The following is a 27,873-nucleotide window of genomic DNA, read 5'->3' as shown; positions in this document are numbered from 1 at the left end:
AGGCACAAGGCACCAGGGTAACCAAAATGGTCAAATGCCTGGAAACGATGCCTTATGAGGAACGGCTTAGGGAGCTGGGTATGTTTAGCCTGGAGAAGAGAAGGTTAAGGGGTGATATGATAACCATGTTCAAATATATAAAAGGATGCCATATAGAGGAGGGAGAAAGGTTGTTTTCTGCTGCTCCAGAGAAGCGGACACGGAGCAACGGATTCAAACTACAAGAAAGAAAATTCCACCTAAACATTAGGAAGAACTTCCTGACAGTAAGAGCTGTTCGGCAGTGGAATTTGCTGCCAAGGAGTGTGGTGGAGTCTCCTTCTTTGGAGGTCTTTAAGCAGAGGCTTGACAGCCATCTGTCAGGAATGCTTTGATGGTGTTTCCTGCTTGGCAGGGGGTTGGACTGGATGGCCCTTGTGGTCTCTTCCAACTCTATGATTCTATGATTCTATGATTCTATGATCTACAAATACAGGATGGGTGACACCTGGCTTGAGAGCAGTACATGTGAAAAGGATCTAGGAGTCTTGGTAGACCACAGACTTGACATGAGTCAACAGTGTGACGTAGCAGCTAAAAAAGCCAATGCAATTCTGGGCTGCATCAATAGGAGTATAGCATCTAGATAAAGGGAAGCAATAGTACCACCGTACTGGTCAGACCTCACCTGGAGTACTGTGTCCAGTTCTGGGCACCACAGTTCAAGAAGGATACTGACAAGCTGGAATGTGTCCAGAGGAGGGCAACCAAAATGGTCAAAGGCCTGGAAACGATGCCTTATGAGGAACGGCTTAGGGAGCTGGGTATGTTTAGCCTGGAGAAGAGAAGGTTAAGGGGTGATATGATAGCCATGTTCAAATATATTAAAGGATGCCATATAGAGGAGGGAGAAAGGTTGTTTTCTGCTGCTCCAGAGAAGCGAACATGGAGCAATGGATTCAAACTACAAGAAAGAAGATTCCACCTAAACATTAGAAAGAACTTCTTGACAGTAAGAGCTGTTCGACAGTGGAATTTGCTGCCAAGGAGTGTGGTGGAGTCTCCTTCTTTGGAGGTCTTTAAGCGGAGGCTTGACAGCTATCTGTCAGGAATGCTTTGATGGTGTTTCCTGGCCCTTGTGGTCTCTTCCAATTCTATGATTCTATGACCTAACACGGAGCAATCTTGCTTAGAAAGCTAGGTGGTATTGAAGACCTCTTGATGAGGGAGCTTGTCAACTGGTACAAAGGATAAAACCTTTTGAGTGGTGGAACCAGGGCTTTTTTCTGCTGGAACTCACCAGAACTCAGTTCCGGTACCTCTCAGGTGGGCACCATTGCCATATTGATGGTAAATCTCCATATCCAGAAAGATAACCCAATGGTAGTTCATGCATTTGATATGGAAGATTTGGGGGAGAAAGCTGTGTACTGCCGGTGTTGGAGGTCTAAGAAGGTTCCATTGTCCGATGTGTCTCATACAAACCATAATGATGAAATGGGAGACAATGTGGGACTTCTGATCATCAAGAGAAAAGATGCATAAATGATGAATGATCTGGACACCGCACAAACAACTATATTGCAGTGTTTTCTGCTCACTTGTAATTGGTGTAAAAATGAGGTCTTAAGTCATTTCACTGAAGCTTTTTAGATATGGATGGTATACAGTATGCTGCAACTGATGTTATTCATGGTGTTTGCCTTGTTTAAACTACAATGTATGTTAGGAATGAATACTTGTGACCTTCCTCTTTTTTGTCTTGTAAAATGTACATTCTCATTAACTGTAAAAAAAAAAGACCTTTAGAATGTAGCCAGATGGGTGGGGTATAAATGATAATGATAATGATAATTATTATTATTATTATTATTATTATACAACCCAGTGCCAAATCAATCCCACCACCTGTTTTTATGACAAAAGCCACTGTGCATGGGGCAACCAAGTGATGGTTTATTAGTTTTTAGCTGGTCCATATTTAGCTGCTTCTGTTGAAAGCAAGAGGGAAGGAAGGCTCCTGGCTTAGGAAACGAACTTGTAGGAAGTAGGGCAGGGTGCTGGCTTAAAATAGTCTTGAAGACTGGCCTGTGTTTATGATGAACTGAGCTATTTAGGTAAATCCTGGAGTCACTGTGGGGGTAGAGCCGTATGCTAATCTAAAGATATTAGCTAACAGACTAGTACAGTGAAGGCCTGGGTTTATCCCTGGGTTGCTTCCTGTTGAAGAGTTTCTAATTCACTCAGGAGTGTTGGCTGCTGCCATCTATGTTTTCTAGTTATTCAGCAAGGTCTTGAATAATAATTACATTAGATATTGATTAAGCAGCTGAAGGAAAAGGATCAGCCTATGTTAAGGCAGCAGCAGAAGCAGCATTAGTTAATACAGTGGTACCTCGACTTACGAACGACTTGACAACCGAATTTTTCGACTTACGAATGGGGGGTAATGGCCGTGCCCTTACGAATGTCTCGACATCCGAAAGGAAACCGAGGCGGTTTTAGATAGGGATTTTTCGACGTTCGAATTTTTAGATAGGGTTGCTTTGACTTGCGAGTTTTTCCGTTTCCAATGCATTCCTATGGGAAATCGCGTTTCCAATGGCGTTTTTCGACTTACTAATTTTTCGACCTACGAAGGCGCCTTCGGAGCGGATTAAATTCGTAAGTCGAGGCACCACTGTAATGCATTCCCTTTCTGCAGGGCCAGACTGATGGCCCAGTGTTGAAGACAGTATAGGCAAAGATTGTTGCAGGAGTACCGAAGGGGAGGGGTGTGCTCTGCTTGCTTGCGCTGCAGTGGAGGCCTTTGGCAGGCAAGCCAAAGCTTGGTGGGATAGCGAGATAAAAAGCACAAGTGGGAGGGAATTTAATGTGGGCAGAAGATCCCAAAGGATGTGGCAGAAGTTGAGGGGAGGAAAGATAAAAACACTTCTCTGCTGTTCTTAAATTCTTTAACAAGTGGTGGGCGGGAGTGTTGCTTGTGCCATCTAGATTGCTCTTCTGTTTCCCAGTCACTGAAGGGTAATAATTCCCTGACATGTCTAGTAACTTTTTCGTCTCCTACTAGAATGCTAGACTAGAGGTTGGTGTACTCCTTGTGGTTCCAGTGGTGAATGTTAGTTATCTTAAATGCTGTCTACTTGTTCATTTACCCAGACCTGAGATTCTTAACTTAGGTCCTGTTTTTCCATTTATATGTTCAAAGTCTTTCTGGAGACCAAACATCAAATGTACAGTGAAGATCCCTACAATCAGGGTTTCTGCCTCGCCCCTTTTCTTTGTCCCAATTACAAATGATTGGTTGTTCAAATATTCACTTAGTCATTATTTCTCATATGCTGTATGCTAGTGTTCATTCCTTTGGGCAGAGAGCACAACTAAGAAATATGATAAATAATTGCAGAGACTGAGTATAGATCAGAATACCTTGCAACTTCAATGACCTTGGAGTGAGCAGGATGTGATTAAAATACAGTACTTGGGCATCTTGTTGTTTGCATCCATCTTTCTTGAGAGACAATGGAAGAGTGTGCCTTCAGGGGTAAAGTCAAACCATTGGAAAGTTACAGCACCTGCTGTGGCTGTAGAGATTGATAAGGAAATATGTTCCAGTAGAAAAGTGTTTGCTTTATAACTTTTTTGATATCCATGAATGAGCCTCATTGCTGTGCCACATACATGAAAAAAATTGAGAATGATTTACAGTGTGGGATGCTGTAGAGCTGCATTAGTTATTGTTGAATGTCAGAATGGCTTGTTTGAAAGTTGGTATAGTTAAGTGTAGTGGGTAAGAGACTGAAGTGTGAGTCTGGAAGTAACTGGTATAAATCTTGCTTCTGTACTGATCTGATTAGGTTGCTTTAAGCCAGCCACAGTCTTTCAACTTCAGTGCCCTCCTCCCACATCTGCAATATGGGAATAATCCTGACCTACCTTAAGGAACACAACAAAATAAAGTATGTGAGGCATTTTGAACATTGTAAAGCGCAATATAAATGCTGAGTACTGTTATTTGAGGACATGTGTGTGTCAAATATTGGCCTTGTTTGCACATAACACTAAACCCAAACTATGGCTTCGTGTGAATGAGCAAGTGTGCTGGAACACAGTGAGAAAATTGTGGCAGTGTCATTCCTCTCTTCTCTGCTGCCGTCCTGCTAGGAGGAGGTCAGTGATGGTTTGGCTTAGCATTGTGTCTGAATCTGGGTTTGTGGTTTGACTTGGCTCCTGTTAACTTGACACCAGCAGGAGCAGGATACGAGTAAAGCAGCCAATATTTTCTCAGTGTTCACCTGCATGCGTATTCAAAATATGTAATACCAAGAAAATACAGTAGATACTTAAATTATATTATTAGATTTGAAAGGATCTCAAGAAATACATTGCTTCATAGCTGCCAAGTTTTCCCTTTTCTCACGAGGAAGCCTATTCAGCATAAGGGAATTTCCCTTAAAAAAAGGGATAACTTGGCAGCTATGCATTGCTTTCAGTGCCAAGAAAATGTGGTCAGCTAATTTGAAAACTTCTGAGGTTTTTACAAGCAAGCAGATTTGCCCAGTCTTGCTATTTCACACACTGGCAGCCTCTGAAGCCTGACACACATGATCATTGTACAAGAGGAAGAGAAATTGGGATGTCTGCCTTGGATGTGCTGCATATTCAGAAATGGTTAGTGGAAGCACTCTGTGCCACTTGTTCTTCTCAACTATTCCTTCAAGGCTTGCTGACTGGCCCCTGCCTCCTTGTCTCAGATTTGGCACTGATCTCCGAAGTGCATGCTGTTGACTATTGCTTTGTTTAGGTTTCAGTATATGTCTTCAAGCTGATTTGGCTTTTATGCAAGTACATTATGTGCAAAATCATCTTCACTTAAAACACCTTCTTTAAAAAGTGCTCTCTATTTTTCACATCCCCGTCCCTTTCCAGCTCAGCTGCTGTGAGAGCCAGAATTACATTTTTAGCAGGTGGGGAAACTCATTTGAGGCAACAAAAAGTCCCCACTGTTGTTTTAATATGGGTCACATATATTTTCACACACACAATCTATTATTGGACTAGCAGTCACCTTGCTAACCCTATGATAACAGGTGGTGAGTTTCTCTGCCTGCTGACATCTAGGAAATCCCCCTCTCATATCCCTTTGGCTAGCCCCCCCTTTATAAATTAGATGCAGCTGTTTGCTGTAAGCATTGGGCACTATGCCTCTCCACCTCTTCCTGCATATGTGCGCACACAAACACACGCACCAAGACCAAGGTTAGAAAAGTTAGCTGGGGAAAACATTCAATCTGATCAAACTGATGAAAGGAAGATGACGGATCTGACACTGATACTGGTTGGCAGACTGTTGAGTGATTGTTTTAGAGTGAGCAGTATATTTTTAACTGCGAAAAGGTCTTGGGACCTGTGCAGTCTCAAAGACCATTTAAAAGCTATACATCAGGCTTTCCTTGGCTATTTCTTGAGGGTAGGTGGCAGTTTGAGATCATAGTCAAGGCTTTCTGATAACATATTCAGCATGGGCAGAATCTACCATTGATTTACTAAGAAAGCTTTGTCCAAAAGGTCAGAATGGTATTGTTTAAGCTAATTAGAGTATTAAAAATATCAGACAAAATAAAGAATAGCACAGTGCAAACTGCCTCCAGCAGTTTGGTCAAACTCATGTTAGTAGCTTCAAGAACACTGTCCAACCATCTCGTCCTCTGTCATCCCCTTCTCCTTGTGCCCTCAATCTTTCCCAACATCAGGGTCTTTTCCAGGGAGTCTTCTCTTCTCATGAGGTGGCCAAAATATTGGAGCCTCAGCTTCAGGATCTGTCCTTCCAGTGAGCACTCAGGGCTGATTTCCTTCAGAATGGATAGGTTTGATCTTCTTGCAGTCCATGGGACTTTCAAGAGTCTCCTCCAGCACCATAATTTAAAAGCATCAATTCTTTGGCGATCAGCCTTCTTTATGGTCCAGCTCTCACTTCCATACATCACTACTGGGAAAACCATAGCTTTAACTATACGGACCTTTGTTGGCAAGGTGATGTCTCTGCTTTTTAAGATGCTGTCTAGGTTTGTCATCGTTTTTCTCCCAAGAAGCAGATGTCCTTTAATTTTGTGACTTCTGTCACCATCTGCAGTGATCACTTTCTGCCATCAAAGTTGTGTCATCTGCATATCTGAGGTTGTTGATATTTCTTCTGGCAATCTTAATTCCGTTTTGGGATTCATCCAGTCCAGCCTTTTGCATGATGAATTCTGCATATAAGTTAAATAAGCAGGGAGACAATATGCAGCCTTGTCGTACTCCTTTCCCAATTTAGAACCAATCAGTTGTTCCATAGCCAGTTCTAATTGTAGCTTCTTGTCCCACATAGAGATTTCTCAGGAGACAGATGAGGTGATCAGGCACTCCCATTTCTTTCTCCATAATCCAGTGCATGTTTGCAATTTGCTCTCTGGTTCCTCTGACCCTTTGAAATCCAGCTTGCACTTCTGGGAGTTCTCAGTCTGCCTAAGTCTGCCTTGTAGAATTTTAAGCATAACCTTGCTAGCGTGTGAAATGAGCGCAATTGTGTGGTAGTTGGAGCTTCTTTTGCACTGCCCTTCTTTGGGATTGGGATGTAGACTGATCTTCTCCAATCCTCTGACCACTGCTCAGTTTTCCAAACTTGCTGGCATATTGAGTGTAGCACCTTAACAGCATCATTTAAAATTTTAAATAGTTCAGCTGGAATACCATCACTTCCACTGGCCTTGTTATTAGCAGTGCTTTCTAACGCCCATTTGACTTCACTCTCCAGGATGTCTGGCTCAACGTCAGCAACCACACTACCTGGGGTGTACGAGACATCCATATCTTTCTGGTATAAGTCCTCTGTGTATTATTCCAGCCTCTTCTTGATGTCTTCTGCTTCTGTTAGGTCCTTTCCACTTTAGTTCTTTATAAAGGTAATCTTTGCACGAAACGTTCCTTTCATATCTCCAATTTTCTTGAACAAATCTCTGGTTTTTCCCATTCTATTGTTTTCCTCTATTTCTTTGCATTGCTCGTTTAAGAAGGCCCTCTTGTCTCTCCTTGCTATTCTTTGGAAAGCTGCATTCAAATTCCTATATCTTTCACTATCTCCCTTGCATTTTGCTTGCCTTCTCTCCCCCGCTATTTGTAAGGCCTCGTTGGACAGCCACTTTGCTTTCTTGCATTTCCCTTTCATTGGGATGGTTTTCATTGCTGTCTCCTGTATAATGTTGCGAGCCTCCATCCCTAGTTCTTCAGGTACTCTGTCCACCAAATCTAAATCCTTAAAACTGTTCCTCACTTTGACTGTGTGGGATTTGATTTGATTTAGATTATATCTTACTGGCCCAGTGGTTTTCTATACTTTCTTCACTTTAAGCTTGAATTTTGCTATAAGAAGCTGATGATCTGAGTCACAGTCAGCTCCAGGTCTTGTATAGAGCTTCTCCATCTTTGGTTGCAGAGAATATAATCAATCTGATTTCGATGCTGCCCATCTGGTGATGTCCATGTGTAGAGTCATCTTTTGTGTTGTTGGAAAAGAGTGTTTGTGATGACCAGCTTGTTCTCTTGACAGAACTCTATTAACCTTTGCCCTGCTTCGTTTTATCTCTTGACTCCCTACTTTAGCATTCCAATCCCCTATAATGAGAAGAACATCCTTCTTTGGTGTCATTTCTAGAAGGTGTTGTAAGTCTTCATAGAACTGGTCAATTTCAGTTTCTTGGATTACAGTGATGTTCAAAGATCTGCCTTGGGTTCATTTCGAGATCATTCTATCATTTTTTGAGATTACATCCCAGTACAGCTTTTGCCACTCTTTTGTTGACTATGAGGGCCACTCCATTTCCACTATGGGAATCTTGTCCACAGTAGTAGATCTGATGATCATCCGAACTGAATTCGCCCATTCCCATCCATTTTAGTTCACTGATGCCCAGGATGTCAATATTTATTCTTGCCATCTCATTTTTGACCACATCCTGCTTACCATGGTTCATGGTTCTTACAGTCCAGGTTCCTATGCAATATCTTTCTTTACAGCATTGTACTTTTCTTTCACTTCCAGGCACATCTGCCGCTGAGCGACCTTTCGGCTTTGGCCCAGCCGCTTCATCAGCTCTGAATCTACTTGTACTTGTCCTCCGCTCTTCCTCAGTAGCATGTTGGACGCCTTCTGACCTGAGGGGCTCATCTTCCAGCGTCATAAGTTTTATATACCTGTTGTTTTTGTCCATGGAGTTTTCTTTGCAGGGATACTGGAGTGGCTTGCCAGTTCCTTCTCCAGGTGGATCACGTTTAGTCAAAACTCTCCACTATGACCTGTCCATCTTGGGTGGCCCTGCATGGCATAGCTCATAGCTTCTCTGAGTTATTCAAGCCCCTTCACCACAACAAGGCAGTGATCCATACATAGCTTAAATTTATTTCTTCTTCTGTGGTGGCTGTCAGAGTACAATTGAGTACAGTATCATGGGGATACAACACATCTAATCGCAACCAGATGATATGCAAGTGCTTCCTATATTTCTGCATAATGAGATTGTAATGGAAATTGTTGGTGGGAACTCTATAGGACCAGATGGGAATGGGATTGAATCTGTTAGGCTACAAACTGTAGCAGCACTGCAATGCTATTACTTCCTGGTCTAGAGAGTGACTATCAAGTTGTGTCCAAAGCAATCCCAACAAAAAACAGTTTTGAACATCTGAAGTGTGATGAAGCCAAAAGAAGCACTTTGGGGCACAGTAGAAAGCACTTCTAAATTGAAGGTAAAATACAAAGTAGCATTTGTGTCTGGCAGTACTGAAAGGTTCCCAGAGAAGCAGAAAGCCCATTTGGAAAGCTGGAGAAATTGAACAAGAGAAATAAAACCTAAATATGATAACCCACAGTATTTCAGTGCACACTTTCTGGTTAAACTTTAGCTAAGAATCCTTTTAAGTTTTATTCTGTTTATACCTTGCCTTATTCCAGAATAATAAAAATACCTTGAAACTTAACACATACCAATGAATAAGAAAAGCAGTAGAACCAACAATAAAATCAGCAGTAAAATCAAAGGGCCACCAATGAAATAAGCTTCACAGCATTGTTGGAGAGTAGGGAGGACTATAGACTCATGCTCTTACTCTTGGACTAATCAAAATGCAAGGGAAACTGATCTTTGGAGTACTGTGAAGAGGCTAAGTCTTTGCTGTCCAGATAAGGGTAGCCTGCTTTCCACTTCTCACACTTCACTCCAATTTACTGATCACATTTCTTCTTCTTTTTCTCTCCTCCAATTTGTAATTGGTATTTTGAAGTGTTGTGCCGATTTTTCATTCTAGTCATATTCTTAATTGAATTTTGCAAAATTTGTGAGTATGTATTAACTTTACCACTTAATACTAGATTGGGCTGCTGATGCATTTTACTCACCAAAAATTTGCCTTCTGCTTCACGTGGTTACTGTCAAGTTTACTCTGAAATACAATATACCCACTTCACATGAGCAATTTATATTTCAGTATATACTTGACATAGCTGTTGTACACAATTCCTTGGCCTTAGGGGTGTGGGGAGGATCTTAGTGTCACTTAATGTTCTAGGCAGAAGAAAGACTTGGCAAGGGATTAAGACTTTCAGCAAAGGTTGTTGCTGCTGGCAGGGATTATTTCTACCCAAATAAAGAGAGATGGGAGGATCTTAATTGCTGCATTGCAGCCTACTGGAGGGCAAGTGCCTTGCTATTATCAGTTTCAGGTGGTTCAAAAGCCATCAGTTGGAGGGCCTCAAAGTGCAAGATTGGCTTAATACTTTTTAAAAAGCATGCTTTCTGAATTTATGGCATGCAGTCCATTTTCACAGTCACCTGAAGCAAGTAAGAACCCATAGCTGCCAAGTTTCGGATTTGAAAATAAGGGATCAGCACCCTCACCTGTCCCGGGGACAGTCTACGATTCTCAGGGACAGTCCACACCGCGGGGCGCGGTAATCCCCCCAGGCTACAAATTAATTTACACCAGGCATAGCTGCCAAGTTTTCACTTTTCTCGCGAGGAAGCCTATTCAGCATAAGGGAAAATCCCTGTAAAAAAGGGATAACTTGGCAGCTATGACACCAGGCCACACACCATCATCTTCGCCCACCTTCAGAATGGACACCAGCCCCATCCATCTCCCCATCCCACCCTCCTCTTTCCCCATTTTCTTCCCAATGTCTCAATAACCAAAACTGATTTGTTAAAATGTTAGATGGGGAAAATATGAGAGAGACATTGTACACACCTCTGCAATATTCTGTGTGTATTACTGTTCGTTTTCCAGCTTGAGCATCGTTGGAGTGAGAGGTAGGATAGATTTTTTAAATAAAAAAAAATAACTTGTTGCTATTAAAGTGTTCAGGTACCAGAAACAATTTGGTAATTTTAGTCTCTGCATTTACTGGCCTTCCAGCCTTTTTGCCTGCTGCGTCTGAAAATGTTAACTGTAATTTGGAGGAGCCAAAAGCAATCCATCTTTTTCTGTTGCATACTGCCAGCCAGAGTGAGCTTTAAAACAGGAGCAATTAGGATTAAATCATACCAAGGGCTAGAAAGAACTGTTAATTGCAGGTTGGATAAAAATCAATGATTTTTTTAAAAAATCAGATTTTTTTTTATTTAAATCAGATTTTTTAAAAATAAAATGCATTTTGAGGAAAATATATTACCATCCAAAGGTTATACCATCATGAAATAAAGATTAGTCTTTTAATTATGTAGAATATGTAGAATATGTTTAATTTTTTTTGGTAAATAAATTCCATTAATCCATTCACAATGCCATGCTCTTCCAGAGGTTTTTGTAAGATTATTGGGCAGTTTCTCTGCCTACGAGATATTATCACAGATGCTTGGTTTACTTTTGCAGTTCTCAAAACTGAATTTGACTCAGCAGAGATCACATGCCTCTTCTTCACAGCAAAAATATTATAACATGAACAGAGTTGAGGGGAAAAAACCCTTAATCCTATTGTTCTACAAACACCCCCCCCCAACAGATACACACAAATTAATTAAGAAGGGAGCAAAACAACGAAAGCAAACTTTTAAAAAGTGCACAAAAGCCAATGAGCCTCCAAAAAACACACTCACCTCACCTCAGAGCAATACACACACCCCCACACCCCCACAGATACACACAAACCAGAGGGGTAGCAATGAAGACTCTGAATCTGCATTCCGCTCCTTCCCCCAACAACCAGGCTAATCTCAGCGTGTAGGGACCGAGTCTGTGTTATCTCTGCTATCTGCTGCAGGAGAGAGGCACAACAACAGCTGTTCCTTTGACTGTGCGGGGAGAAGCAAGCGGAGCGAAGAAAAGCCTCAAAGCAAAGAGGGAAACGGCTCCCGCTTGCTTTGAGGCTTTTCTCTGCAAGGAGGCAAGGTCTTCCCAGTCTCTGGCCAGCAGGGGGAGGGACTTGGAGCTGCTTACTTTGAAATCCGGGAGTTTTAAGGGATATAAGACATCCGTGGCAGCACCGGAAACGGCTTGGAAACAGTTTTTCCTGCGAAAAATGGGATACTTGGCAGCTATGGTAAGAACCTGCTCTAGGCTTCCAGGTAAAGAATCTCTCCCCCCCCCCCCCCGGCAACTTTCAGCCCATCAAGTTTCCCTAAGTGGCTGCAGACTATTATGGACCTGTATAGCTACACTTAAGGTTAACAAATGTTGTGGCCAGGGAGAGTGTCCCTGCATTCCTTCATGGCACATTTTATATGACAAGTCTCTTCCATAATGTGTACCTGAGATTATTAGGTTGTACACTGAGGTGAATAAATCTAGGGTACATGATAGGGGATTATTGCATTAGTTTTCCTGGTTATAATGCTAGTGCCTCTGTTCCAGTTTCTAACATTCCTTTTAATACTACATTATGGAACTATGGATTTTTCATCAATATACAGGCAACTCCCCATTTGCGTGCGATTGGCACGCATATGACTTCTGATGTGTGTGCTATTTTCAGCACTGCAAGGGAGTGGGGCAGAACGGAATGGGCTTACATGCATCCTGCTAACGCATGCAGTGCCTCGGAATGCTAGCCCTGCATAAATGGGGAGTTGCCTGTATTGCCATGTTCCCCTAAATTTCATTCACACCTGTGGGCATGCTGTGACACAACGCGTGCTTCTGCTGCCATGTGGGAATCCCTTGCAGTTAATTGTAGTGCCTGGAGACAGACAGGTTGCGTATCCTAGCAGTGAGCAGAGGAGAAATGACCACTAGGAGGAACACAGAGAGAAGAAATGCCATGGTGCAGCAGCAAAAGCAGACTCTTTCATCTGTCCCAGCTGCAACGAAACATGCAAGGAGGTAGTACAAGAATACTTGGCTAGTTTAGATGTATTCAAGTCTCCAGGGCCAGATGAACTACATCCAAGAGTATTAAAAGAACTGGCAGAGGTGATTTCAGAACCACTGGCAGAACCACTGGCAGTAATCTTTGAGAATTCCTGGAGAACAGGCGAAGTCCCCGGAACACTGGAGGAGGGCAAATGTTGTCCCTATTTTCAAAAAGGGGGAAATTACTGCCCCGTCAGCCTGACATCTATACCAGGAAAGATTCTCGAGCAGATCATTAAGCAAACGGTCTGTGAGCATCTAGAAAGGAACGCTGTGATCATTAAAAGTCAGCATGGGTTTCTGAAAAATAGGTCATGTCAGACTAATCTGATCTCATTTTTTGACAGAATTACAAGCCTGGTAGATGAAGGGAATGCTGTGGATGTAGCCCATCTTGATTTCAGCAAGGCCTTTGACAAGGTGCCCCATGATATTCTTGTAAAGAAGCTGGTAAAATGCGGGCTAGACAATGCTACCATTCAGTGGATTTGTAACTGGCTGACTGACCGAACCCAAAGGGTCCTCATCAATGGCTCCTTCTCATCCTGGAGAGTAGTGACTAGTGGGGTGCCACAGGGTTCTGTCTTGGGCCCAATCTTATTCAACATCTTTATCAATGACTTGGATGATGGGCTTGAGGGCATCCTGGAGGTCTTTAAGCAGAGGCTTGACAGCCATCTGTCAGGAATGCTTTGATGGTGTTTCCTGCTTGGCAGGGGGTTGGACTGGATGACCCTTGTGGTCCCTTCCAACTCTATCATTCTATGATTCTATAATTCTATGTCTCTCCCTTATCAGTCTCCACAACCGCAGCAGGCGCTGTAGCTGTCCAAAGGTTTGACTTCACTCCCAAAGGCGCACTCCTCCATGGTCTCCTGAGACGGACGGATACCAACAACAACTTCTTCTGCTTCCCCATGATTTACCCATGAAAATAGTGGGGGGACGGGACGACTGTAGGCCAGAATATGCCGCAAATTTCATACCATGTTTTTCCATGTTAATGGAGTTGCAAACAGATTTTTTTTGAAGCAGTTAACATGGACATAACTTTTACTAGATTCCACTAGATTTCCATAAGTGGCTTTTACCTCATATGAAAGATCACATAAAACACAAAAGTTACAAGGTAAAGAAACATCAAGAAAAAGGAATAAAGTGCTCCATATGAAGCTCTAGATTTGCATCTTGACATTATTTTTGCATTTAATGCATTTATCAGTCAAACCAATTTACACAACTACAAATACATGTACTGATGGGCTGATGGGCATGTGTTAATAACGCTATTCTTTTTTAAAAAAAATTATTTTTATTGCATCATTACATCTTTACATCGTTCATTTGCAATTACAGTTTCTCATTCATTTGCAATCATCTTTACATACACTTTTGCAATAACTTCCACCCTTAAGTCTAACCCACCACCATTTCCCACCACCCCACCCCTTTCAGACTTCCCTCCGTCACTTCTTCAATACCTGTATACAAAGCCTTAACTCAATATGCATTCTATATGCACTATTCTTTTTTAAAAAAAAGCTTTATTTAAACATTTAAGTATTACAAAACAAAACAAGAGAAAAAACCCAACAATTCAAAACAAACAATATATATTCAGTATATTCAAACAGACTTAAAGAAAAATATCTTTCCCCCCTCTCCACTCCCATCCCTCACGCTTCCCTCTATCCATGTCCGATCTTCTTTTACCTACTGTACTGTTTATTGTTGCGTTGTTCACTATATCTATTTATTTATCCTATCGTTCCTACTAAATTACTCTAGCACCCACTTTCACCATGTATTCACAATTCCATTCTTCCTTAATTACTTGATTAGAACATGCTCTGATTGATGCTGTTAATTGGGCCATCTCTGCAAATTCAAACATCTTTATTCTCCATTCTACTAGTTCTGGTATTTTGTCAGATTTCCAGTTTTTTGCCAGTGCAATTCTGGCTGCCGCGGTTGCATAAAGAAATGCATTCCTGTTATTCTTAGGGATGTCATTCAAAACTAAACTTAATAAAAAAGCCTCTGGTTTCTTCAAGATTGAAATTCTAAATATCGTTTTACGCTCTTCATGTATCATTGTCCAAAATTGTTTCACCATCTTGCACCCCCACCACAAGCGATACATCATCCCCACCACTGCTTTACATCTCCAACATAGGTTTGTTTGTTTTTTATACATCTTTTAGTTTAACTGGTCTGAGGTACCAGGGGTAAAACATTTTCATTATATTTTCCTTAATTGAGTACCGTAGCATGCAGTAAAATTTACATCAGTTTTCCATAGTCTTTCCCACTTGTCTAAAGTAATTATTTGACCCAGCTCTTGAGGCTATTTTATCATAGGTTCCTTTATTACCTCGTCTTTCAGTTCCCTTTCTAGGAGCATATTATATATTTTCAATATTATTATTTTATTTGGCTGCAGAAGTTCACTTTGTAATTTTGATATTTCCTATACAGGAAATAGTGCTATTCTTCAAAGCTCTAGATGAAATGGAAAGCCATTAATGAGTCTGGGAGGCCCTGCCCTCCTGTCCTCCTGGCTGCCTGGGAAGTGGGTAGAACGCCTTATGACGCCATTAGACACCATGCACTAACAGTTGCTTCAGGAGGTAAAGATTATTCTTGGGATAGGGGACTTTAGCTATAAATACAGCAGCAAATTAAACACAGGTTTGAATTTGACCAGCTTAAATGTTAAGGGTCAGACTGGGTTCAAGTCATTCTTTCATTCAATCTGTCAGCACTAAAGAATTTAGCATTGTTTCAAGTTCTGCTTTAGCTTGTAGGCCTTGTCAAGCTATTGTCTGAAAATCAGTTGAAGAACAGCCTGTTAGAAAGCACTTTGTTGCTGCTTCTTTTTATCAGCCTGTTACACATAGCTTTTAGGATGTTTTCCTGTAGTGAACTTCATGGAAATTCTGAGTAGACATGCATAGGATTGCACTGTTCATCTGTTGCTGTTTTTCCATTTTTTTATTTACAGCGTTTAGAATATAACAAAATTTAATATTCACAAGTAACAGCTCAAATCAGTAGCTTGAAATAAGCTACGCTTTCAGTATAAAGAGAATGAAATCCAGCTGGTTTATCTAAGCATGTGTCCTCAGAGTTGCAATAGTCAGAAAGGTTCTGCCTGCTCCCACCCCTGGCATTTGGCTTCCAGGTGGTTGTCCAGAGGAGCATGTAGTACTTGGACCGAAAAAGGTCCCCCCATCATGGCCAAATTGAGCTTGGGTTTAAACCTTTAATTTTTACACTGTATTTCTATCTGAGGCATGACTTGGGAGTTTGCCCTGGCAAAATCCCACTTGATGTTCCTTGCCGATTTGAAATTCCTGTCTTGTAAATCCTCTGTATCCATCTGATTGGCACGTACAGAGAGTGTCAGACCAGGACCTGAGAGACCTAGGTTCAAATCTTCACTCAGCCATGAAACTCACTGGGTGACCCTGAACCAGTCACTGCCTCTCTGCCTAACCTACCTCACAAGGTAGTTGCCAGGATTAAATGTAGAGGAGGAGAAAAATGTACACTACCTTGAGTTCTTGGGAGAAACAGTGGGATATTAATTAAATAAAGTGCCAGGAGCATGATTCTCTTTTGGTTCATATGCAACTTGTTTCTTTTGTATGTGACCAACTTGCCCCCAAACATTCCTCGGTGCCTAAGAAATTTTAATCTTTCCCACCCCACGGTCTAATCCATGCATAGAGAGCCCTCTGCTCTGCCTTTCTAGCTGGACAGATAACAGGTAGTCTTTCTGAAAAAGCCACCTTGGAAGTTCTGGATTTCAACTTCCTACGTAGCAATCTTTTGCAGGACCATACATTTCCCCATGTCATTGGTTCCAGTGCAACAGCTTGCTGTTCCTCACCACTGCCTGGACGCCTATCTAGATGGAACTTTTGCACAGGCACAGAAGTTGTCATGCAGCCTACCTGTTAAACTGCAGAAGATGGAGAGAGGTGGCATAAGCCTTTTTCCATCATAGCTTTCCAGGAACAATCCTCACAACAACAGTTGCTTGGCTGTCCGAAGTAGCTAGTCAGATGCCTTCAAGAGATTTACTAGTTGAGTAACAGCCCTCCCTTATTGTTTGTTCCCCAACAACTGCAATTAGAAGTATAATGCTTCCAAACAAAGGACGATGAGTCAGTGACAGTTACAGTCGTACCTCGGAAGTCGAACGGAATCCGTTCCGGAAGTCCATTCGACTTCCAAAACGTTTGGAAACCAAGCCACGGCTTCTGATTAGTTTCTGATTGTGCAGGCGCACCAGAAATAATAGCAGAAGCCGCACCGGACATTCGGCTTCCAAAAAAAGTTCAAAAACCGGAACACCCACTTCTGGTTTTCAGTTGTTCGGGAGCTGAAACATTCGACTCCCAAGGTGTCCGGGAGCCGAGAAGTAAGATGGCTAGAAAGTCTTGTTTTGGTAGATATAAAAAAAATGGTGGAGTATGAAAATAAGAGAATATATTGATAACGTTGTTTAGCATTGACTCAGTTCCCTGCCTATAAAATGGGCATAAGAGTAAACGGTCTCATGTGGCCGATGAGAGAGTGAAAATCATTGCCACTCTATAAATATAGTGGTACCTCTGGTTACAAACTTAATTTGTTCCGGAGGTCTGTTCTTAACCTGAAACCGTTCTTAATCTGCGGTACCACTTTAACTATTGTGGCCTCCTCTACCACGCCGCCGTCGCACCATTTCTGTTCTCATCCGGAAGCAAAGTTCTTAACCTGAAGAACTTCCTGACAGTAAGAGCTGTTCGACAGTGGAATTTGCTGCTAAGGAGTGTGGTGGAGTCTCCTTCTTTGGAGGTCTTTAAGCAGAGGCTTGACAGCCATCTGTCAGGAATGCTTTGATGATGATGGTGGTGATGATGATGATGATGATAATAATAATAATAATAATTTATACCCCGCCCATCTGACTGGGTTTCCCCAGCCACTCTGGGCGGCTTCCAACCAAATATTAAAAACAGTACAGCATCAAACATTAAAAACTTTCCTAAACAGGGCCACCTTCAGTTGTCTTCTAAAAGTAAAATAGTTGCTTATTGCCTTGACATCTGCTGGAAGGGCGTTCCACAGGGTGGGTGCCACTACCGGGAAGGCCCTCTGTCTGGTTCCCTGTAACCTCACTTCTCGCAATTATTATTTATTTATTTGTTTGTTTGTTTGTTTGTTTGTTTGTTTATACCCCGCCCATCTGGCTGGGTTTCCCCCACCACTCTGGGTGGCTTCCAGCAAATACCAAAATACATTAAAATATCACAGATTAAAAACTTCCCTAAACAGGGCTGCCTTTAGGTGTTTTCTAAATGTCAGGTAGTTTTTTATCTCCTTGACATCCGATGGGAGGGCGCCACTACCGAAAAGGCCCTCTGCCTTTTGGATGGCAATGAGGGAACCACCAGAAGGCCCTCGGTGCTGGATCTCAGTGTCCAGGCTGAATGATGGGGGTGGAGACGCTCCTTCAGGTATACAGGATCAAGGCCATTTAGGGCTTTAAAGGTCAGCACCAACACTTTGGATTGTGCTTGGAAATGTACTAGGAGCCAATGTAGGTCTTTCAGTACCACTGTTATATGGTCTCAGCAGCCGCTCCCAGTCACCAGTCTAGCTGCCACATTCTGGATTAGTTGTAGTTTCCGGGTCACCTTCAAAGGTAGCCCCACGTAGAGCGCATTGCAGTAGTCCAAGCGGGAGATAACCAGAGCATGCACCACTCTGGTGAGACAGTCTGTGGGCAGGTAGGGTCTCAGCCTGCGTACCAGATGGAGCTGATAAACAGCTGCCCTGGACACAGAATTAACCTGTGCCTCCATGGACAGCTGTGAGTCCAAAATGACTCCCAGGCTGCGCACCTGGTCCTTCAGGGGCACAGTTACCCCATTCAGGACCAGGGAGTCCTCCACACCTGCCCGCCTCCTATCCCCCAAAAACAGTCCTCTTCCAACTCTATGATTCTATGATTCTACTATTTCTGAGTTAGCGAAGTCTTTAACCTGAAGTGTTTGTAACCCGAGGTACCACTGTACTCTATAAATACTAGCTCGTAAAGGAAATGTTAATTGTGTCAAACTGTTGTACCAAAACTCGCCATCAAAGTACAGTGGTACCTCGACTTACGAAAATTATCCATTCCGCGGCCGTCTTTGTAAGTCGAAGTCTTCGGTTGTCGAATCGTTCGGTTGTCAAGGTACCACTGTACTTGTTCAGTATTGTGGCTTTGTGTGCTACTAAGACTTTACGCTACTGCCAGAACTGCAAGGGACTTTTGTCATCATTTCAGTGCAAATTAAGGTGTGGGGTTTGGGTTACTATGTTTCAGCAAGTTTAAAAAAATTATTTCGACTGTTGATTAGCCACTCATTGGCAGAATGAAAGCTGGAATGTTTGGAAAAGGAAGAAATCTCAGGATTCAGTTCATTTTTTATTTGTACTAGCTGTTCTGTGTGATGACTTGCAGTGCTACTTTTCTTCCAGAGAACAGCCATCTGTTCAGGCAAGCAGCTGTTAGTTTCCTCACTTGTACAGTCTAGGGAACTGTTTTAGAAAAGCACTAGAAAAAGCAGTAGCTGTATCTGATAAAGAGGATAGAATGAGGGACAAGCAAATGAATTTGGCACATACCTTCTAACATACAACATGTAGCAGATTTTGCCTTTGTATACTACCGGTAAGAATGGAGCAATTATTCAAGTAAGTTAGTGTGGAGTTTGCATCCATGGTGGGTTCCATACAATAAAGGCATTTTCTAGCTTTTACTGTTCTTAGTTTTCTGGTTAAACCTAAGTAGGGTCTCCAAAATACAGACTCCCTTTCCCTGGGATTGCTCTACCCTCAGACTCAAACATGTTCTGTAGAATTTCATGAGTCATGCCTCCATATTTTTCCTTTTAAAATTTGTAGCGACCTGAACAAGATTACCGTATTTTTCCGTGTATAAGACTAGTTTTCCCCCCTTAAAATTAATGTCAAAAATTAGGTGGTGTCTTATATATGGATACATCTCTCCCCCCCTTTTCTTAAATCTGAGTCCTCAAAAATAGGGGTGTCTTATACATGGGGGCATCTTATAGATGGACAAATAAGGTACATCTGAACAGAAGGCTGAAAAAGACTGCTTAACTTATTTCTTTTATCTGTAAAAGAATATCACACTCTCTAAGCTATTTACATCCTAGGGCTCGGGGTTGAAGAGGAAATAGTGTTCTTGTATTTTCCACATTTGTTTCCCACTGTAGGTGAAAATGTACTTTTTAGCCAGAAAAATGGCAGGTGAAAAAAGTTAAAACAAGTGACCCGTTTTCTGCCCTGTTCATTTGTGAGACTCCACTTACTATGTGGCTTCAGTGACAGGTAACCATGCCAGTTATCTTTTGGATTGTGTGAATGGGCCAACGATGTGAAAGAGCCACAAACATAAATTTTAGCTATCATAATAATGGGGGGGGGGGGAGAACAATGAAACAATTCATCAGACTCGTAAACATCTGGACCTCTAAACCTAGAGTGGCTTACCTTTCACCTTCCAGATGTTGCTACTTTTATTCTTGACCCTTGGCCATGCCAGCTGGGGATGATGGATTTTGGAGTGCAGCAACATTTGAAGGGCCACAGGTTAGCCACACCTGCTCTAAAAAAATCACATCTAAATAGCAAAACAGAGTAAAACCAACTAAGTAGGATAAAAGTCAGCAGCATAAAGAATTAAAGGGAGTCTCAGTAAAAGAGGCCTGCGTTATGTGAATGAGGAACATCCTTATTTTAAAAAATGTACACGCTTGTTCAAGATGGGAATGCAATGTTAGGGATGCGGTGGGAAGTGATCAAGTTCTTAACTATTGATCATAATAAAAACCAGCCACAAGCTGCCAAATTCTACAAAATCAAAATGTGTGACCTTTTATAATAAAAATAAAGTGCAAATGAAATTGATTTTATTATAAAACTAGCTGTCCTGGCCACGCGTTGCTGTGGATTTTTGGGGGGGATTATTTATGTCATTTGTGTTTTGAATGGTAATGGTTGCATAACTTGTTTTTGGTTAGTGTTTTGATGTAACATGCTTTTCCGGATGTTTCAACTTTGTGCTTGTATTTATGGTTTTTGTTTTGTTTGTTTTTTTTGTTTTCTTATGATTGTGCATTTTAGTTTGTTTGTTTTGGTAGTTTTATTTATGTTTTTAATTTTAAGAAGTGTGATTTCCCCCACCCTGTTCTAATTCATGACGTTTCCTCCCCCTCCCCCCGACTTATTCCTGTGATTTTTACTGTCTTCTCCCCACCCTCGGTTTATCCCTGTGATTCCCCCTCTCCCGCATGCAGTTGTTACATAGATAGATAGATGTGGCTTAATGGGTTTTATGGTGGGGTTTTTTAGAGGTTTGTTTATTAAGGTATTTTGTTTAGTTTTGTAGGGTGTTTTTTGTTTGTGGGTCAGAAGTGGGTAGGGTTTAAGATGTGGGTGTGATGTGTTTGTGTGTTGTGGTGTATTTGTAGTGTGGGTAGTTGGTGTGGTGTGTGGTTTTAGAGATTTTGGTATGTGTTGTGGTGTATTTTGTATGTTTTTGTTTGTGGATTGGTTTTTTAAAATTGTTTTGTCCTCCCCCCCCCAGGCCTAGTGGGGGCCTGGCAGGGGCCTAGGGGCCTACATAAAATAAAGGGCGTGCTGCGGCCTGCAATCTGGGCGCTCCCCCCTCCCCCCGGGCCTAGTGGGGGCCTGGCAGGGGCCTAGGGGTCCGGTAATGGCTGCCTTGGTGGTTTCAGTTGCTTGGCTGATGATGTCATAATTTGGCGCTGCCCTTCAGAGCTTTTGCTAGTGACAACGTGCAATCTGGCTTTCTATTGGATGCTGCTGGAGTCTTCAGAGCTTTTGCTGGTGACGTCTAATTTGGGCGCCACTTTATTGCGTTTAATCACTATTTAAGGTATGAAAACTTTTGAGTTTCATTTCCCAATAAAGGACTCAGTGCAACATACAAAATAATACTTTGTTCTAATCACAGTGGAATAAAAAATAGGCCTTATATTACATTGGTGTGGATGCCATCTGTCTCTCTCTATAGCAATGTTTTCCTCTGCTGTCTACACCAGGGTTGTGAGAGGAATGTGATTTTCTTTGGAACCCTGGGAGAAATATTTGCTTGATTAGTAATTGGAGGAATAAATATTATACACTATAAATACATTTACTGTATATTGGTAACGTTTGTGTCTTACATGTAGATGAGACTCGAGCCACAAATAGAAAGGGGGAGGATAAAGTTGGAATGAATCAACCAACAGTAGAGACCTACACAAACTTTGCAGCACTACAATTATGCAGAAAATTTGCGCGCGCACCCACACAAATATACTAAATTAAAGTGTTGTCTCCTTTTTATTTACCGTATTTATTATTTAAATACATTTTAAATAAACTTGTTGTTGTTGTTTAGTCATTTAGTCGTGTCTGACTCTTCGTGACCCTATGGACGCCAGGCACTCCTGTCTTCCACTGCCTCCTGCAGTTTGGTAAAACTCATGTTGGTGGCTTCGAGAACACTGTCCAACCATCTCATCCTCTGTCGTCCCCTTCTCCTTGTGCCCTCCATCTTTCCCAACATCAGGGTCTTTTCCAGGGAGTCTTCTCTTCTCATGAGGGGGCCAAAGTATTGGAGCCTCAACTTCAGGATCTGTCCTTCCAGTGAACACTCAGGGCTGATCTCCTTAGGAATGGATACGTTTGATATTCTTGCAGTCCATGGGACTCTCAAGAGTCTCCTCCAGCACCATAATTCAAAAGCATCAATTTTTTGGTGATCAGCCTTCTTTATGGTCCAGCTCTCACTTCCATACATCACTACTGGGAAAACCATAGCTTTAAAGGCCCTACACCACAGCTCTAAATACTTATTTTTTATTTATTAACTTTATACCCTGTCCTTCTTCCTAAAGGTTCTCAGGGCAGCAAACGCATCAGCCTTAACATAAGACCATAAAAATAATAATAATAAGACATATAAAAACAGTAACATATTCTCACAGCTAAGTTTAAGGTTGCCAGGAGTAGAAACTTTCAGCCATCAAATGACTGGGTGAGTAGAAATGTTTTTAAATTCCTCCCAAATGTTATAAAGAGGGGAGCAGATGCACATCTCCAAGGAGGGCATTCCGCAAATGAGGAGCCGCTGCCAAGAAGGCCCTGTCATGAATCAGCAGAAGCTGGGAAGTACGCAATAAAACCACAAACAGGGCCTTTCCTGTTAATTGAAGGGCATGAGAGGGTTGATACTAAGGAAGGTGCTTGGCTCCAAAACAATTTAGGGCTTTGAATACAGTGGTACCTCAGTTTTCGAATGTCTCAGAAGTTGAACGTTTTGGTTTTCGAATGCCGAAAACCCGGAAGTAACTGCTTCGGTTTTCGGTCGAACGTGCCATGCGGCTTCCGTATTTCGAATGTTTCGGAACTCGAACTGTCTTCCGAAACCGATTATTTTTGAAAACCAAGGTATCACTGTACCACACATTGTCATGTTTGGAACTTGGTAGGGGAAGCATGATCAGAAGGGTGATTTAGCCAGGTTTTTGTTACATGTGTGCTACACGTGTAGTTAGGCCCTTGGTGTGAAAGCTGGCATGTTCCCAGTTTGAGTCTTACTTTCAGGTCTGAAATCTTATGTGGCTTTAGATAAACTACAATATCTCAGCTTTCTCTTCACTCCTTCTCCTGCCCTTCAAAAAGGGGGTGATAATACTTAGAGGAGGGATGGAGAACCTGTGCCCTTTCAGAGGTCTGTCCCTATTTGCATATCTAGGAGCCAACTGATTTTTTTAGTTTTACCCCTGTAAGTCACTTTGGGTATAATTAATCACTGAAAATATTGTGGTGATGATGGGAGTTGCGGGCTAACAACATCTGTGGGCCTACAGGTTCTTTGTCCTTGTCTTGCAGCGTTTTAAGTATTACTGAAACAATGTGTGAAGTGCTTTGGACTTAGCATTGGTCTATGAATACTAGTAAATACCTATGAAGTGCTTACCTTCCCACCTGAGTTGTAAAACATTCTCCCTAGTAAAAGTGCTACAGGAATTCCCGTCAATAAAATGGCTTATGTAAAATTGGTATGTGAAGAAGTGTGCATGCACACAAAAGCTCATACCAAGAACAAACATAATTGGTCTCTAAGGTGCTACTGGACAATTTTTAATTTATATATATATATATTTCTATGGCTTATGTAAGTTTCATAGAGCCAATCCAAATGTACAGGGAGATGTGCGACCCAGTCCTGCGCAGGCTTTGCCACCTTTAAATTGTAGAGGCGCTACAGTGCCTTGCAGGACTATACTATGAACCAGTACTAACATTTAAATTAGCTCCTGTGTGGTTTCACCAGCATGCTCAGAAATAATAATACTGAAAATGTAAGATAAGCAAGTACCTTCAGGAATAGATATAGTACCTTCAGGAATAGTAACTGAAGTTCTTGTGGTCTAACTCTAAACCACTGAGCCTCTCGGGCTTGCCAGTCAGAAGGTTGGCGGTTTGAATCCCCACGACGAGGTTAGCTCTTGTTGCTCGGTCCCAGCTTCTGCCAACCTAGCAGTTCGAAAGCATTCCAGTGCTTCCGGTGAGAAGGTAAATGGCGTTTCTGTGCGCTGCTTTGGTTGCACCAGAAGGTGCTTAGTCATGCTGGCCACATGACCCAGAAAAACTGGCTGCCGACAAACACCGGCTCCCTCGGCCTGTAAAGTGAGATGAGCACTGCAACCCCACAGTCGTCTGCGACTGGACTTAAGTCTGAATTCTACCTGTCCTTCCACCTAACACCTTTCAACCATAGACACTAATCTTGCATTCCTGGCTTGGCCTGTGATTGCTTGGACATCCTTACTTTGAAACACCCTTGCACATGCTGCCTCCATTGATTCTTGCTCCTTCCACACTCCCTGTGTCCCATCATGCTCATTAACTTATTCTCTTCACTTTCTTAAACTATTACAGTTGAGTTGATGTATGAAGAGCCACATTGGGTCATGGTGTGGGTGTCTGTAAAACTTTATCTCACAGGTGAAACTCAGAAAATTAAAGAGTGCATTTATTTCAGTAACGCAACTTAAAAGGTGAAACCAATATATGAGATAGATGCATGACATGCAAAGCAAGATATGTCAAGCCTTTATTTGTTGTAATTGTAATTATTTGTCGTTAGGCGGGTCATTTATAAATGGAATGTAATTAATGAAATGTAATAGCTATGTTTATTTTTGTATTATTGTAACTAATTGTTTTATTACAGTGGAATTTCCAAAAGAAAGCATTTGTAAAAATTAAAATTAAAATAAAAAATAATAAGTTGCATTACTGAAATAAATGCACTTTTTGAAGATATTCTAATTTTCCAAGTTTCACCTGTATATGGATTTAAGTTGTCACTTAGTTCCCCTGTGTCTTCTGGTAGATGAAAATATGAGAAGTGCAAGACTCTGAGTGAACGTGTTTGTGTATTAAAGGAAGTTTCTGGATTTAGTGGATTCTAGTAAAGGCTAGAATCCTGATGAACAACCTTATCTTCATTCATGCAGTGTTTTGATGTGAAACCTGTAGCCAAAACTCTTAGTGCCAGGAATATATTATCCCCAGTACATTTCTTTTAGGGTTTGCTTGCTTAAAGCATTTTATCCCATTATTTTGCTAAAAGGTTACTAGAGCAGCTTACAAAATTAGTAGTAGGACATAGAATCATAGAAGAGTTGGAAGGTCCCAAGGGTCATCTAGTCCAGCCCCCTGCAATGCAGGAATCTCAGCTAAAGCATCCATGATAGATGGCCAGCCAATCTCTGCTTTAAAACCTCCAAGAAAGGAGAGTCCTCCACCTCTCATGGGAGTCTGTTCCACTGCCAAACAGGTCTTACTGTCAGAAAGTTTTTTCAAATGTTTAGTTAGAATCTTTTTTCTTGTAACTTGAAGCCATTGGTTCAAGTCCTACCCTCCAGAGCAGGAGAAAACAAGATTGCTTCCTCTTCCATGTGACAGCCCTTAAGATATTTGAAGATGGCTATCATATGTTCCCTCAGTCTCCTCTTTTCCAGGCTAAACATACCCAGATCCCTCAAGCACTCCTTGTAAGGCTTAGTTTCCAGACCGTTTATCATCTTGGTTGTCCTCCTCTGCACATGTTCCAGCTTGTTAACATCCTTCTTAAATTGTGGTGCCCAGAATTGGACACAGTATTCCAGGTGTGGTCTGACCAAGGCAGGATAGAATAGTACTATTACTTCCTTTGATCTGGACACTAGACTTCTGTTGATGCAGCCTAGAATAGTGTTAGCTTTTTTTGAAGCTGTATCACACTGTTGACTTACATTAAGCTTGTGGTCCATTAAGACCCTTAGATCCTTTTCACATGTACTGCTAGTAAGTCAGGTGTCCCCTATTCTATATTTGTGAATTTGGTTCTTCCTGCCTAAGTGCAGAACCTTGCATTAGCCCTATTGAAATACATTTTGTTAGCTTGTGCCCAGTTCTCCACAATCTGTTAAGGTCATTTTGAATTCTGATTCTGTCTTCTGCGGCATTGGCTACACCTCCCAGTTTGATGTCATCCTGCAAATTTGATGAGCCAGTCTCTGTCCACAGGCTTATAATCTAAAAGAAGGAAAAGAGGATGGGGAAAGAAGGAGAGAGACACAAATTCAGGCACCAGTTCTCATAATGACCAGCTGGGATAGAAACAGTTCAGAAAGCCTGATAGTGTGGCTCTCATTGGGTGACAGTTGAGAGAGGGTGAAAGCTAATTAATCTCTTTGCATAGGCAGTGTTTCATTTATCTCCTTCTCTGCAAACAGGTATGAAATTTCAAGCAGGTGTAAAGTTAACTCATATCAGGTTCACTACAGAATATATTTGCTGTTACAAATTACAAGAGTTATTATCTCATGCTTATCTCTCTTAAACTGGTGAAAGGAATTACATGCTTTATACAGAATCAGGCCACTGGTCTTTCGTGCTCAGTATTGTCTACAATGATTGACAGAGGTGCTCTAGCACTTCAGATAGGATTTTTCTCAGGCCCCCCTGGAGATGCCTAGAATTGAACCTGGAATCTTCTGCAGGCAGCACATGTTTTCTACCACTGAGCTATATAACCATATAACCCAAAATACAGCTGCTTATACATATCAAGCCAATCGTCTATCATATTTTGGCAGAAACCAACCAAGTCAGCTTGTTTCCTGGCAGCATGGCAAGAACAGTGAAGAAGTGAAGTGACTGTGATTTCAGCAGTGTGCACCTGCCCACTATGTGTTCACATTAAACACTAGTTTATTTTAACTACTGTATAGCTTTAATGTAATGTGTGGATGAGAAAGATGAGGATTGCTGAAGGGAGAGGCTAAGGTGCTTCCACAGCTAACTTTGAAACATAGCTGTGACATTATTGTGTTTCAAGGCTGAATTAAGCAGTGGGAAACCAATGAAATTACTTGTCTGTAATCTTCAATAGAGAAAAATATATATAAAAACTATGCATTAGTGCTGAGTTACCCAGGACTTCAAAGCCTGTCAGTTTAGGTCAATTAATTGACCTAAATAGAAATAGAAACCTGTTTTGGGTGCATATCTGTGCTCCACATGGGAAAGATCCATTTCTCTGTCACTTTTATATGTTGATGTTTTATTAGTATTGAATCTCTATTGACTGCATTTTGTCATGTGTTTGTAAAGCCACCATAGCAAATTCTTTTGAAATGCACGTTGTAAATCCATTCAGTAAGTAAATTTAAGAAGGATGAGTGTTTGAGGCTTGTACCTAGAAATGTGATGCTTGCACTAGGAATTTGAAATATTTGTTTAGCTATGCGAAGGGCTGCTGTCTTAAATATATATATTTTTTAAAAATCTGATGATGGACTACAGGAATTTGTATCTGGTGCTTGGCATTTGAAATTATTTTTTCCTGCCTTGAATATCCTCACGATGCATTTCATACTTGTATTCAAAATATACTGCATGTTACGTTTCTTCAAACTCCATCTACCGTAGATCTGATCAATTTTCAGTATGGTCCTTAACACTGATCAGTCTCTCTTGTTGCCCAGGTTAGAGAAACCTTTACTGAAATCCAATTATAAGATTTATTGGTCTTTGGAGGAACTCCCTTCTTAATGTTTGTGTGTTTCTGTCTCTCTCCAGCTGTCCCTTTCCCTCCTACACAGCGGTTAACCCTGAAAGAAGTTTTTGAGGATGGGAAACCCAGGCTGGAGGTCTTAAGAAACCACTTGGTGAAAGAAGGGCGTCTGGAGGAGGATGCAGCGCTGAAGATAATCAATGATGGAGCCTCCATTCTGAGGCATGAGAAGACCATGATTGAAGTTGAGGCTCCAATCACAGGTCAGATAATGCTTTATTTTGTGGCTTGTTGTTTTCTGAGGCTCATCTGGAATGACTGGCTGCTAAAGCCAGCAGGTTTCTTGGTGCATGTTCTTTCCA

The 27,873-nt window shown here is 41.6% G+C and overlaps 1 protein-coding gene across 5 annotated transcripts in view; it reads left to right on the top strand.

Moving 5' to 3' along the window:
- The window catches only part of PPP3CC (protein phosphatase 3 catalytic subunit gamma), an 81,637-nt gene that overhangs the window by 18,936 nt on the left and 34,828 nt on the right, over window positions 1-27,873 (top strand). For 3 of the 5 annotated variants that reach the window (XM_035139709.2, XM_035139706.2, XM_060268301.1), the window contains exon 2: window positions 27,577-27,774. In XM_035139709.2, coding sequence (XP_034995600.1) covers window positions 27,577-27,774 — 198 coding nt within the window. Of the gene's footprint in view, window positions 1-13,680; window positions 14,991-27,576; window positions 27,775-27,873 lie in introns of those variants that run through there. The other 2 variants (XM_060268300.1, XM_060268299.1) reach the window with 1 other exon arrangement.

This window comes from Zootoca vivipara, chromosome 15, assembly GCF_963506605.1.
Source record: "Zootoca vivipara chromosome 15, rZooViv1.1, whole genome shotgun sequence".
Classification (NCBI taxonomy): domain Eukaryota; kingdom Metazoa; phylum Chordata; class Lepidosauria; order Squamata; family Lacertidae; genus Zootoca; species Zootoca vivipara.
The sequence above is the reverse complement of the archived record's forward strand: the minus strand, read 5'-3'. Positions and strand labels throughout refer to the sequence as shown.